The sequence below is a fragment of the Merops nubicus genome, unplaced genomic scaffold (genome assembly GCF_000691845.1).
Source record: "Merops nubicus isolate BGI_N331 unplaced genomic scaffold, ASM69184v1 scaffold9904, whole genome shotgun sequence".
Lineage (NCBI taxonomy): Eukaryota > Metazoa > Chordata > Aves > Coraciiformes > Meropidae > Merops > Merops nubicus.
In genome coordinates this window covers 47,883-62,657 of record NW_008603586.1, presented here as the reverse complement: position 1 = coordinate 62,657, position 14,775 = coordinate 47,883, and the positions used below count along the sequence as shown (strand labels likewise).

General features: G+C 38.8%; 1 protein-coding gene across 1 annotated transcript in view; it reads right to left on the bottom strand.

Annotated features, from left to right (window-relative positions):
• Window positions 1-13,430: 13,430 nt before the first annotated feature.
• Window positions 13,431-14,775, bottom strand: part of HTT (huntingtin) — a gene marked incomplete at its 5' end in the record, with an annotated part of 48,947 nt that continues 47,602 nt past the window's right edge. The window contains one exon of the mRNA XM_008938717.1: window positions 13,431-13,805. Within this exon, the coding sequence (XP_008936965.1) occupies window positions 13,592-13,805 (214 nt within the window). The remainder of the gene's footprint in view (window positions 13,806-14,775) is intronic.

The window sequence follows — 14,775 nt, the reverse complement described above, 5'->3', positions numbered from 1 at the left end:
TTTTTTGGGTTTTGGCCCCCCCCCCCCCCCCCTGTTTTCTAGAAATAGGATTTTACCTTAGCTTGACAAGTCTGTTCTTGTTTCCATCCTAATCCTGCTTGAGAATGTGCATTGGTCATTACCTTTAATAACACATGTAACTATTTTTTTTTTTTTTCTGTTATGTAGCTTTCGTCCTGTGAGCTGAATAAAGCTCAGATTCTGCACACACTTCTTTTCCTACAAATGCATCTGAGGCACAAAGCCTGGGAGCCCTCACCATGCCCTCCATTCACAAAGCAATTCCCAATTTCTGGTTGCATCCACTTGCCACAAGCAGCTCCCATCTGCCACTGGGCACAAGTGCAAGATGCTGGCTTTATTCCTTTGACTCTGCTTAACCACAGCCTGAGAGGAGAGTTCTCCCTGTCCAGTATATAATCGTGTTGCAGCACTCCCTGTCAGAGTATTGTCCTGAAACCATCTGCCTTTTGCCAGAAAGATACTACACATTGCAAAAAAAAAAAACAACAGTGAAGTATGCACATGGGTATCCCCCAGTATGAAAGGCTCTGTACACGTTTAATAATGGAACACTCATTTCACATTTAGACCCAGATGGAGGAGACAGATAACAGCAACCAGTAGCAGCTCAGATATTGCTGCTTCAGCCTGCTAAGACTGTGTTTTTTCCCTACTATTCTAAATATCAGTCTGTATTTCAAATAAAAGATTTCACAAGGAGTTCTGTAATTCAGAAAGCTTTCATGTCCCATTTGAAAGTGCTCCTTGAAACAGACTAAAAAAGAAAACATCAAGGAAGACATTAGGACTGTACCTTGCTCTTTCATCAGTATATATAGTTCGTAATGCACATCAGGTGCTACAGGAACTGCTGTTCAAGGTTAAAGCAAGGTCTTCATGAAAGGGACAATTACTCTCTAGCGACAGATAAGGAGAAGAAAGTCAAAGCTAAACCATGCGATAGGAAAGGCAGGAGTGCTCAAAGTTAAGTGAAAAAGCTACAAAAGCCTTTACCTCAGGAAAAGATCACTTCAGAACCTGGCTGTGAATTCAGGTTTTTATCTGCCACCAATAGTTCCCTGACAAGCTCTTTATCTATCCCCCAACAGCTTCTCCCTCCCCACGCCTAAAAGGCGGCGGCTGTGCCAGCTCGAATGAGCCCCAGCACAGGGCAGAACTCTCCTCGGGTAGGAAGTCCATGTGGCTGGTGGGTCCCACGGGTAGCAGCAGGGCACAGAGCTCACAGCTTTAACTGAGGGGGCTGTGCTTGAACTGTGCTGGAGAGAGAGGTTTCATTTCAAGTTACTATTAAAAAAAAAACCAACCTGTTTTCAGCATCCTTGTAAGGTCCTCAAAGTATAATAAAAGCACATTTTTGAAAAGAAAATGAGAACCAAAGCTCATGCCCAACATAGCACCAGTTTTGGTGGAGAAGGAATGACTGCAAAATTATTCAAACGTGACTTTGTTCAGAGTTGACATAAGAGTGTGTTTGAAAACTCATGATAATACACTTAAGTTTTGCTTTTTTTATAATATAGTTTGACGTAGCCTGATTTGCATTGCAGCTGGTCTCTGGTATCTTTTTACAGATCCAAAGTTCTCACATAGTGGAAGACCAGAGAAAAAGATGACTGTGGGCACATGAAAAAGATGTCTCATCACATTGCCCAGGAGCACAAGGTCAGTACATGTCACTTTCTGGATCCTTGATAGCTTTTGGTCATAGGACAATCAGCAAAACTTTCAGCTTAGGCAGGAATCTATGAATATACGTAGCTACAAAAGTTTCATATATTTTCCTTTATGCAAGTTCCACAAAAAATCTTATACCAAGAATTCTCCTGAAAAATAATCCTTTAAATTCCCTTTCCCTAATGTTGTAGCCTTGTGGTTTCTGTCTATAATAGAGATCACAGACCTTGATATGCCAAACATTCCCTCCTAGAATAAGCCTGTCACAGCAGTTTTGCATTTGTTTCTCAAAGAAATTAGATAGATCAGTAAAACAAAAACAAAATAATTTTATGTCTACAGAGAATGATTCCAGTAGGCACAGCTACATGTTGATAAAAAGTGTGATTCACCCACCCTCCCCTCTTCCAGCTGACAAAGCTAGCTTACCAAATTTAAGTTCAGCTCTGTATGTTTGAGTGATGTATATGAACAACATTTAGCAGGAAGGGGCCTGGGGTTTCTTGACACCACCGTCGTGTGACTGCCTCTATCACTGGCCCAGATATGCTCACTGCAGAGGTGGAAATGCACCAGTCAAAAAGCAAAACTCTAGGGAAATGAGATAGATTAAATTTTGAAACAAAAAGGAACAAAGAATTGGAAGAGGCTTCCTAGATACCCAAATTTCCACTTTCAGTCAAGCATAAATGAACCAGATGTTACAATGTCAGAAAAAAAAAAAAAGTCCAAGACTTGTCTCTAATAAAGGCTGAGAGTGGTCATCTGGAGATGTGTACAAGAGCAGAACAAGTGTAGAGGAGAATTTCCCAAAGCATTCTCTCAGTCTTCAACTGTCCACAGGTCAGGGACTTCCCAAAGCAGATGTGCTTCCTGTGTATTTAATAATCCTCAGTACTGCGTACTCTCATCTTTTCTAGTCTTTTTGAGCTGTCTAAACCTTAAGCATCCACAATTTTGGCCACTTCTTCAACTTAACTTGCCAAATTAAAAAAAAAAAAAAGAACCTCTTTTTACTTGCTTTCAACATGGTTCTTCCTAACTTCATATCATACTTCGTTCAGATTCACATTTAGATGCCAGTTGCAGCCATCCTGTCTGAACATGCAGGTATGGGTTTAGGAAAGCCAGTCCCACCTGGAGCTGGTGAGGGTCATGAAGGACGAGAAAGATTTCTGGAGGTATATCAGCAGCAAGACACAGACAAGAGAAAAATGCGGGCTCACTGCTGAATGGGTTGAGGGACCTGGTAACAAAGGGCATGGAAATGGCTGTAGTATTCTATCCCTTTACCACCTTGGCCTTCACTCATAAAAATTGCTTCCACCAATCCTGGTCCCACCCATAGGAGGGTCTGGGGCAATGAAGCCTTACCCTCAATGGAAGAGGATCAAATTGGGAAACAGATAAACAAAATCCAGATGTTCATCACAGGATGTGATGGGGTACTTTCATGGATGCTGAGGGAACCGGCTCATGTCATTGAGAGTATATGGCTACCAGAGGAAGTTCCTGAAGACTGGAATTAAGTGTCCCTTCTGTCTTCAAGCAGAAGGATCTGAGAAACTACAGGCTTTGTCTTACCTTGATCCCTGGGAAGGTGATGGAGCAAATAATTCTGGTAACCATTTCAAAATATTAATGACAAGAAGGTGATTAGCATTAATCAGTATGGATTTAGTAAAGGTTAATCATACCTGATCAAGATGAGAGGTTTCTTTGATATAATGACTAGGGGAGTGGATGAAGGCAAGTTCAACTTCTTTATCTTTAGCAAGGTTTGAGACACTGCCCCCCGTAACAGCTTCACTGACCGACCAGGTATGGGGGTTAGGTAGGTAGATGGTGATGAGGTGCACTGAAAACTGGCTAAACTCTGTGGCTCCAAGGGTTGTGATCACTGGCACAAAGACTGGAGTCATTCAGGGAACGACACAGGGGTTAATACTGTGCCCAGTACTGCTCAACATCTTCATTGATGACCCAGATGACAGGGCAGAGCACACCTCAGCAAGCTGGCAGAAGACGTGAAACTGGGAAGGGTGGCCGATGCACCAGAGTGGTGTGCTGCCATCCAGGGGGACCTCAACAGGCTGGACAAATGGGTCAACGGGTACCTCCTGAAACTCAACAAATGGGCGTTGTGTACTTGAGAAGGAATACTCCCATGCTCTGGTATATACTGGGGCTGACTGGCTGGAAAGTGGTTTTGCAGAAAAAGACTTGTGGGATCTGGGGGACAAATGAAATATGAGCCATCCATCTGCCCCAACTGACCCGCACACTGCGAGGGAAGAACATGGAGACTGTGCTGCATGCCCAAAGCAATTCTCAGGGCTGTATTCAGCCCCAGTATCACTGTAGGGACAGAGGGTTCAAGGACTGGACAAAAAAAAAAAAAATCATACCACAGAAGTAAGAACCTATCCTTTTCCCAAAAAACATTTTGGGCAGGAGTCATATTCATCCTAAAAAAAACCCACTTTTCCTAATGATTTCCCTGATGGCAGGACTGCTAAGCACTACCCAACACTCAAATACTGAGTAATAAGCTGTACAGTATCAAGTTCTTACAACTGATCTCAAGTCAAGCCTCTTTTTAAAAAAAAATTTATCAAGAGGTGAGTTTACAAAACCAGAAACAACCAGTGTCTGATAAACCTTAATGTTGCATATGTTGAACTCTGGTATCTCTCAATTGTATAACTTAAAAATAATGATTTTTCAGAGAAGGAACTTTCTGGAATGTCATTAAGAAACAAAATAATGCAAGAATATTACCTGTGAAAACTCAAACCAGAGTTTCTCACTAGAGAAAAATGCAGCAATATGAGAAGGTGCAGCTAACTAGAAAAAGCAGAAAAAGTTTGTCAGGAGAGGAAAAAAAAACAACACTCGCTTTCCGTAGCTAGATGAAAGGCACCAGTATATAAAGAAGAAAGATAGTTCTGGCTGACTCTGGAGTAACTTGCAGGGAAAATGGTAGTTCAAAGAACAAATAAAATATTTATTCATTTCATAATCAAATATAAAGGAACACTCAAGTTAGAGTCTAATTATAAGGGCAAAAACACTGCACCAAGGAGCAGTTTCAAGTTCTACAACCTTCCTTCATCTTACCATTGCAGCTCACTAAAACGACATTTCCTTTCCTTGCTTTTCTGTATGCCCATGGAGCCAGAGAAAGCAGAATGCAAAAGCTAGAAGCAACCTGGAAAAATGCTCTCAAACCTTGAAAAACAGGCAGGGAACACTTTCAAGCTTAATGTGGTGAAGTGGACACTGCCACCAAAGATGAAGAGTAAGATGATGATGATGCCTATCACTGCTTGGTCCCTGGGCTGTACCTTGCAGACACATTATATGAAGCCCTTTGCTGCCCTCTCTTCAGCTGCAAAGCTCTCAGCCCCTTTCTCAGAAGCTTGGGTGCACCGTAGCCGTTCGGTCTCCAGGGAGATCATCTTCAAGGTCCACAAACCACCTTTATCATATAGAGGCATGTGAAGGCCACATAAAGAAAAAGTAATGATATGCAACAGACAGCAATGAACCATCCAATGGCTCAAGATGATTTTTTTGGTATTTTAAAATAAACATTGATACTTTTTCCTGTACATAGATGCCATCAGATGACAAAAAAGTCCTTCACTCATAGAAAGCACAGCCTGGGCTCCTGCACAGAACCCTGTTGCTGCTTCCTGTGCCTTGTCCAAGAGCTTTAGAGCAGAAAAGCACAAGGAAAAAAACACATCAGACAATGTGCATTACTGCCTCTTTTTGGGTTTTTTCTGAAGTGTCAACTCTTGATCATTTTCTTCTGAAATAAGGCCCACCTTTCATGACAGGCTTTGCAACTCTTCAAAATATTAATTTGGGGGTAAATTATTATTTAGGGCACACAGCTTCTGAAAGTTATTCTGTCTGAGATTTTGTAGCCAGTAAAGCATGACTGTGTACACATTAGACATGAAATATTAACCAAATTTGCTCTCATGTTCTGGTTTGGTGTTTTTTTTTTTTTTTTTTCCCCTCCATGTAATCAAGCTATGGAGAACAATGCAGTTCAATCATCATTAATTTGGGATTGGCATTTATGTTTCATCTAGAATTAATGCAGTCAAACTGAGAACAAAAGCAGCATATACAAAGGAGAATCAGACCTCACTAAGAAGTTAATAATTAATAACCACTTTGATGATATTTAACCCATCAGCAAAAATGCCAAGGAACTTTAAGTACTATAAATCTCACTGCAAAAAAACCCGAGTTCCTCATGCTTTTACCAGTACATAGGGTCTAGCAATCTTTTCAAGTGCAGCATGATAACTCAACATGACTTCCTACACTTCATCACCACCCCTGGATTCATCATTAATTTCAAAGGTATATTTAGTAAGAATAATATGGTATAAGAAACATAGATTTGGTTAATCCAGTCATCTGAGACAATGCAACTTGAATCAGACCAAGTTTGCTGCATTTTTCCCAAGCAGAGATATATTCAAACCTCACAGGTGGCCAGTAGCAGACTAAGAAAAATTAGGCTGTCAGCTAATACAAGCCTGTGTTACCATTGATAATGTAACTTGGTCCCAGATAATGTTTTCTAAAAGAGTAGGTTCCCTTCAGTTTTTCTGTTAGTACTGTCTGCAGGTTTCCCAGCTGCCAGATCATGTTTCTCAGTTTTTTAGTATTATCAGATCGCAATGCAATGGAAACAGGTATTACCCACAAGCTCACATTTAAGTAACTCTGCCATGTATAAATATGTTGCTTAGGTGAGCATGGGTAGAACTGCAAAAACAGTAATGAAGCAAAAGTACAGATAAAGTAATTTGTGAAAGCATCTGATTTTAGTACCGATGAAGACAAACATCAGCACAACTTCCTTTGATTATTACATTAAGTACTGAAAAGTTGCAGGTTTATTCAGTCCCCTTCTTAAGGTTCACTTCTTCAGGACCCACAATCCATTCATAAACTCCAGGTACTTTGCATCACTCAGTCTTACCTTTACTCAGTCACACACCAATCTATTGATGATGTACAACTTTAATGCATTAGCCAGGTGAAATATTCTAGGGATCAGGGCAGAGGCAAGAAGGCAGGAGAAGGAGGAATGAGCTTAAGCCAAGAGATACAAGGATCAGATGCTTCAGAATCACTTAAAAATATATCCCAGCTCTCCAGTATCCAGTGTTCATTTAAAACAGTTAGTTTGAAGCAGTTATAAGGACAAAGAAAAGAATATGAACAAAGTATAATTAAAAGAATATCTGCCCAAACCTGCTTGAAGCAAAAGTTAAAAGATGAATTATTTCCATGAATGTTAAATCAAATGCCAAGGATCGTATTTGAAAAATTAACATTTACAAGACACACCAAGAAAAGTTAGCAAGCTTTACACTTGCCTTTCCATTGGATGACAATGCAGATACTTCAATCCTAGAGTCATTTGACAGCAAGACAGGGATGAAAACACACTGTCTCTTTCTCAAGAGGAGAAAGGAGTAGAAGAGGCTTATTTAAGATTCTCATTTGAGGACATATTTTCAAGTTCGGGGAACACTGGCTTGAAGTCTTACAATGTATATAATTCAAGATGAGCTAGATAAGCAGAAACATTATTTAAATGGTCTGACTTAACCTGGCTTACAACTCTGCAGGCATCTGGGGCATCGTCAAGCCCACCCCTTAGGGATGCATTTTGCTTGGAGCCCAAACACTACAGCCTGGCTGAAAGAACTCCAAAATGTAAATAATGAGGTAAAACAATCAGGTTGCACTCGATCAAAATCTACCCATGACATTTGCAGTTTGAAGGATATGAAAACAGCACCTGGGGTGAGGATTACTCTGCCATACTTGGATGTATATGCCATGGGAAAGAACAGAAACAAAATTAAGGCAGAATTATGGCTGCAATAGAAGAGCGGGAGGTTTGGCTTAGAAGCTATAATGCTATGTACTATATAAACTTTTTCATGTTCCTACTTCTAACATTTTAACAAACCTACGAGTTACAAATCTTTTCATCTCTTCAAACAGTTATGCAAAACTTACGGTATAATTATGGTATAAATCTACAAACAATCAAAGCTTTTTGTCTTGTAACTGGGGTGGAGCCAAGCCAACTCCAAAGTAATGGCTCTAATACTCTTACAGCTGCACTAACTAAGAAGAAAAAAACAAAACAATACCTATAGGGGACAAGGCAGTGGGAAAAGCAGAAAAGTTATAGTATGTTAAAAAATCCTGGTCTATGTGCAATGCTTCATCTCCCTGTGCCGCACAGTTCATCTTTAGAGATATTTCCAAAAATTAAATGGGTATCCTTCTGAGTAACAAAAAGATGAAGACTTTATTACTCAAACAAGTCTTCAACTCTGCAGATAAAGAAACTTACCACAGCAGAGTTCTGTTCCTCAGCTCCACAGCTAAACTACAAGGTGACAAGAGGGTCTGATCCTTCACTACTAACAGTGACAAGGAAGAACAAGATGTAAAAAAAAAAAAAAAAATTTAAAATGTTTTGATTGAGAATGAAACCAGCATGTGCTTTCTACATTAAGCTACTACTTAAAAGCTTATTGCAGAATTTCCAGAGAACAGCCGAGCACTGCAAAGTTAATCAAAACAAGACGTCTCTAAGCAGTCAAGTACTGCAAGAGATCCTCCAGCATTCAGCAGCGGGACCACCCAGAGATTTCTGTTAAGATGCAACTGTAACAGCTGGGACACCAAGCTGAGGCAAGCCAAACCATTTCTTCTCCTGTGTAACATTATCCACCCCCCAGGACTGCTGCAGATAAATACACACCCTCATCGACAAATACAGCTGTACACTTAAATTTTGCCTTTTCTGATCTCATCTAGAATCCCAGAGAACTTTTGGCAAGCATAACTATTAGATAAAATTAAAAGCTCAACTGTGATGCTTCTTTGTTAATTACAAACAGCACTGTAATTGTGATTTGCAGAGAGTTCAAGTAGTCTTGCATATTTTAAAATACTCCTTATTTGATAATATAGTTGAAAAGAAGAGGATACTGGGGAAGAAAAAGTAATGCATCAAGACTTTTTTTTTAAATAACCAGAGAAAAATCACTTACAGGAAGTTATATTTTATTTTCTCTTTTAGTTTCAATGTTTCAATTTTGTTTCAATTTTTCAGCAATTTCTTTATTTGCAACTTAAACACACATCTAAAAATTATATGCTTTCCTTTTCCTTTGAGTACAATTGGTTTTGGGGTTGGGGCTCCAAGCTTTTGCTCATCATTGCCCTCAAACTGTACAATACAACACCAGAGGGTGTGTTACCTTACCCTTCTTCAGGTTGATCCAGCTCAAGGGTATGCACAGACAGACTGATGGGAATGATGAGCTCACACAAAATGTACAGGACAAAAAGTAGCACATGCTTCACAAATGCTCTGCAGCATTTATACCCAGTTAACTTGAATACAGCTAAAACCTGACGTACAATAGAAGCTCTCCTGGCTATGTCTGTGGGATTCTGAAGGGTTTCAATGGAGACTTTAAGGTAACATGCACAAAGAGTACACCTGAAATCTCAGTATTAGGTAAAATTAGCATACTGGACTTCCCCAAAAATTTGCTACATTGCTTACTCTAGTTCTTACAGCAGCTTGCTTTTACTTTAAAATAATTACACTACCTAAAAACTATTGAAGTACTTTGCTCTCCTATCATTTTTATCAGTTGTATTCTTGTAATCAAAGTTGTTTTAAGAGCAAAGCACCTGCCATTGTCACTTATCTGATTTCTACCCTTAGTAGAAAGTTCAGTTGGGATTGTACATGGAGGAAGTCTGCTTTACGCAATTCATGTACTTGAATCAGTTCCCCTTTTTTCTCCCACCCCATCCCTTTCAACCACCAGATAAGATCCTGAATGACCAAATTTAATTAAACTGCTTATTGCTATATTTATTGCTTATTATACCCTAAAATTTCTTTTATTTAGGAAGTGTAAATGCTTAGCCATGACAGCTCAACAAAATCTTAAGACAAGCCAGGTCTGCCCTTGGAGAACTGTCTTTGAAGTGTTTTTGACACAACCTTCTTATTTGCTATATAAAGTTAGCAGCCATTTGAAAAGAAGAATGGCAACACAGGATGCTCTTAAGGCAAGTCTACTAAATATCAACAAATTACTTTAAAGCCAAAAGGTTCCACTTGTTCCCCACTTTGATCTAAATCTGCTCATTCATTACTCAGTGCTTTAGGAATGCTGCTGGTGGTTGAGAAACAAGCAATGCCTTGGTGCTGAGAAGGCATTCCTACCGAAGCAGAAGTAATACACAATCATTTACTAGATGCTTCAGGCAAGAAATGACATCCGAGTGCACACTTTACAGAAGATTTAAATAAACTCACATTCATTTTTCAACTGGCAAAGAGCATAAATAGTAAAGAAAATACTTTGAATCCTGCAAATAAGAACTGGTTTACAATGGGTTATAGCCCCCAAATCCTCACTCTTGCACTCAGTGTAAGGGAGAGGCCATACTGAAATGAAATGCAATCAAACGTTATTTAATGGGTCAGTGGGTAGCTGGCCCAAAACCTATTTATAAAAAGTTGGCTAGCATACCGTGTTCTTAAAGGAGGTCACATTATAGATTTAGCCAAGTAGGTTCTTTGACAACTGAATTGTAAATGAAGTTTTAAACATTAATCTGTCTTAGGTATGCTCCCAATCACACAATACCTCTAGTCTTGTAAGGTTGTCAAGAAGCCAGTTCCACTGCAAAGCACATTAGAAACCATTTGCTTTGGTTAGCAAGGACACCAAATGTTGAGCCTTGAGCCCAAACAAATTCTATCCCATTCTCAATGAAAAAATGAACAGCCTAATTTTCAGAATTAACTGTCTACAGGAAGTTAAAAACATTCTGTGAAATAAAATTTTGCCAATCCAACATTGGTATGTCTCAGAGGCCACTGTTTTGCTGTTACTGTCCCCATCACATACCTCTTGGCTCTTGTCACTAGAAGCAGGCAGGAATGATTTAAAGTATGATTTCACTTCAAAGTAGTGAAAGTGGGGAAAAGCATGACTAGGAAGTAGTCAGGAAAGTATGCTGCAAGTGAAATACTAGATTTGAAGCACTACTGCTGTGTGTTTCCACACTAGGAAGACCCTTAAGTTACATGCCCTTCAGGTCACTGAGAATTTCCTAAGGGGAGATGCCCTTCTTCAGACACTTAGAACATGCTTCAGGAGGTATACTATGACAAATCTCCAAGAGAGGTTAAACCAAATGGAGTTCATCACTGCCAGTGAATCTGGGTGAGGTGAGGACTGATCGCATCAGCTCCAAAGCTTGACTGGAAATCGGCAACGCAAATATTCGCTTGAAGGCTGGCAACAGATATTTGAGGAAAGTGGGTCTGTCACATCTGAAGTTTTTCATCAGCCTCACTAACTGCTTAGTTCAATGTATTCCTTCACTGGTTGGAAATGTTCTATGGCAAGTCTCAAATTAGTCTGGAAAGTTTCATAAAGGGTCTAGCTCCCATTATCTCAAGGTAAAGTAACCAGCTATTCTGTGTTAATCATGAGGAGCTTAATGATGAAGAATTTAACGGTTTGTAACACAACATATACTGTTATATGGCAAGAATATGACAAACCTAATGCTTAAAAAATATATTAAAATCTATTTTAAAATTTGGAAAATAGTTTACAAAAATATCTTCACTTAAACTATATCTCATACAAAAACTAACTGGTGTGTGAGTTTACAGTACAAAAAGATTATTGTTGGTTACAAAAGGGAAGAGTGTTCTATATACTACCCTTAATGAAAACACAGGGCATTATATCTCACTGCCTTGAAATAGTCTCTTAGCAGAATTAAGATAATTTCCAATGTAACTCAAAAAATTGCAAACAGTATCTATTTTATGAAACCTTTTTCTGAACTCCTGTTCAGTTTTTTAAAAATCACCACAGTGCTGTGGCCCAAGAAAGACAAGCAACCCAACTAACGGCAGAAATAATTGCTCTAGATATAAGATCTGTAGAGAGCTAAATACAGCAACATCTACAGTTGTTTCTACTGCCCATACTATCCTTTTCTTCTATCGGTTTCTAAAAGGAAGTGACACCACTGAACAGTTCCTTTGTAATCAATTTATGGGCAGAAGCAACAATTTTTGGTCTAGATTGGAATTAGTTTAAATACATGGGTTTAATAAATACAAATATACACATCTGTATACATTAAATGTTGTCACGTGTATAATTTCAACATATACATTATATACAGAAATACATACAGTACATGCTCCTCCTGACAACACTATCTCATTTTTCTAAGTGTCACCAAAAGGTGTGATAAGAAAATGGAGAGGTTAAATATAGGATGTGACCGAGAACCAAGGTATCATTTCTCTGTAATTAAAAAACTATAACAAATTCAGCTAAAGACAAATGCTGTGCTAGATTCCCCCATGTAATGTTTAGGAATCAATGGGGTTCCCTGGGTGGCAAGTAAAAGCTAAATCTGGCCTTGAGTACTGACCTGATATTCATGGATATTTGAATTAATATGTTTGTGTCCAAAGCATCATGTATACAAGTAATAAAAGAGGTTGTGTAATCTAACACCTTAGCCAGTCCCAAAGTAGACCACAGCAGCCTTCTGATTCTTACCTGCTAGCAGAAATTTGTTTACATCAGAGTAGTTTGAATCCAGATGACTCCATGGGTCTCGGTTAGGAAAGGTCAAATGGTTATTGACTACTGGGGAGCTTGCACCATTTTGTCTCAAAACGTTGTGCAGCAAGTAAGAGCAGGTTTTTTATGTATACAAAACGCTGATCCAGAGTAACTTGTCCTCTCTTTTACCATTATGTCTCAAAATAAAGGATTTTAGAAGAAGCTACAGTAAAGTGGATCACAAGAATGCCTCCTTAGTACAGTCTCTCAAGACAAATTAATCATCATATTCCAGTTTTAAAGCACTTTAAGAAAAAGTGAGATGCAAAACAAGATGCAATCCATACATTAAGATGGATTTCAAAAGAAACATGAATTCAAGCATAAGGAAAAAAAAGTGAGGACAATACAGATGTCAAGACATTCAGTAGCGTGGCTTCATGTTCAAAGTACAGCACAGCTCATGCACCACACATCTTACAATTTTACATACTGTACAAGATATAGAAATATTTAAGTTAAAATTTCTTTTACTGATATACTGCACTCAAATTTTAAATCCTGAGAAGAAAAAAGAAAAACATGTGGTTACGTATGTGCACTATATCTCTGGTATTAATCACCAACACATACACCACGGGATAGCAGAAAGTCCAGAGAGAGGAATTACATGCTTGAAGTGTACATCATGAAAGCCTTTTTCTCTTTTCCTTGTTTGGGAGAGACATCAGGAAACAATTTATGTTCTGTACTACACAACAGTATATACAAGTACATAAAACTATGAAGTTTTCTAATGACTGCAGCTGGCAAAACCATTTTTGTTTCCTGTCAGTTTCTTACTGGCTGTATCACAGCAGCTTCAACTGAGCATTAAGAAGAGTAGTAAGTTACCTCGTGTGTAGTACTTGCTCCTATTTTACAGTTAGTGTCTCAGGTTAGTCCCAAACACCACTTAAAAACATTGACATATTTCTTTCCACTCACAGGCGCCTGGTGTCAACAACAACAAGAACTAAACTAGACTTTTCAGGTGATTTCCAGTGCTGCAGAGCACTTGTCCATACATTTACTGGAAGTAAAACTGACATGTCCATATTTAATCACAAACGCAACCCCAGATACTCTCTTGATCTCGCATTCCCTGTAATTCCTATCAGGTTCCAACACTAGTCATGCAGTTCCATTACACATCACGATGTTCAACATGCTGTGACTTTGTGGACATTTTGCAAACAGTTTAGTAAGCGATGATATGGGGTTCCTGGAGATGCTACCACCTCAAACACCGACTGAAAGGCCCTCCGGTCTAGTTCTTCATCTATCTGATGTCGGTAGAAGTCTATGGCCACTAAACAGAAGATGTTAACGTCCACTTGCTCTGATTTTCCCATTCTGCTGATAATATGTGGAAGACTGAAATATAAGTTAAGGTCATAACATGACAGAAGTTGTTCATCTTCTGGTACAGCAGTTTAAACGCTGTTCCCCAATAAAATAGTGTATTTTTGAGTTCACCAATATTAAAGTACAAAATACTGTCAGGCAGCAATTCAACTTGCTATTACAGAATTCTAGTTCTTCATTAACTTCACGCAACTTCTTATCCCCAGAAATTCCTTTAATGTAGCAGTAGTTACCTTCATTCACTGGAGAAAACAGTGCAATCAAAACCACAGTCACAACTGCTGGTAGTCAAAGAGCACTGCTGAAATTAAGAGTTATTAGGAAGTTTCAAACATGACTTACAGCCACTTTTCTGCCTGGTCATGAAACGCAACAGTTATCTGTCTGTTTGGGGTTTTTGTTTGTTTCTAAGTAAACCCAGTACTGACACCACCTGTCTTTTGTCTGTTCCAACTCATTTGGCTAATGTAATTCCATTGCCAAAGCTCATTATTCCTGTGGTGCACCTCCAGAGGGGGGGGACTCACAAATTATGGTTGGTATATAGAAGGTGGTATGTTGAAGATAATTTTAATTTTAGTTCAGCTTTTGGTTGTGTATGTGGTTTTGGGTGTTTTTTTTTTTTTAAAATATATATTTTATCGTGCCTAAGAAATCTAGAACAAAGCTTTTGAAGGTCACTGCAAAGCTATCTGGTGAAGCTTTTTGAAGTTTTAAAAAGTCCCTCTAAGTAAGGACTTCCCCCATCATCTTGTACAGTCACAAGGAACCCATCTTAAGACAGTAGTTTCAGACAACTCTGTTCTCATAATCTGTTTATAAATTCTCTTTTCTCCCCCTCAGACCTGAGGCACCAACAGTGTAAAGTGATATACACCATGACTAACTGGAGTAAATATACCTTTTTTTGTGTTAAAATCGTACTCTTATCCTTCAAGGCTATCAATGTGCTTTAAAGAATGACTATTTACCCAGAAAT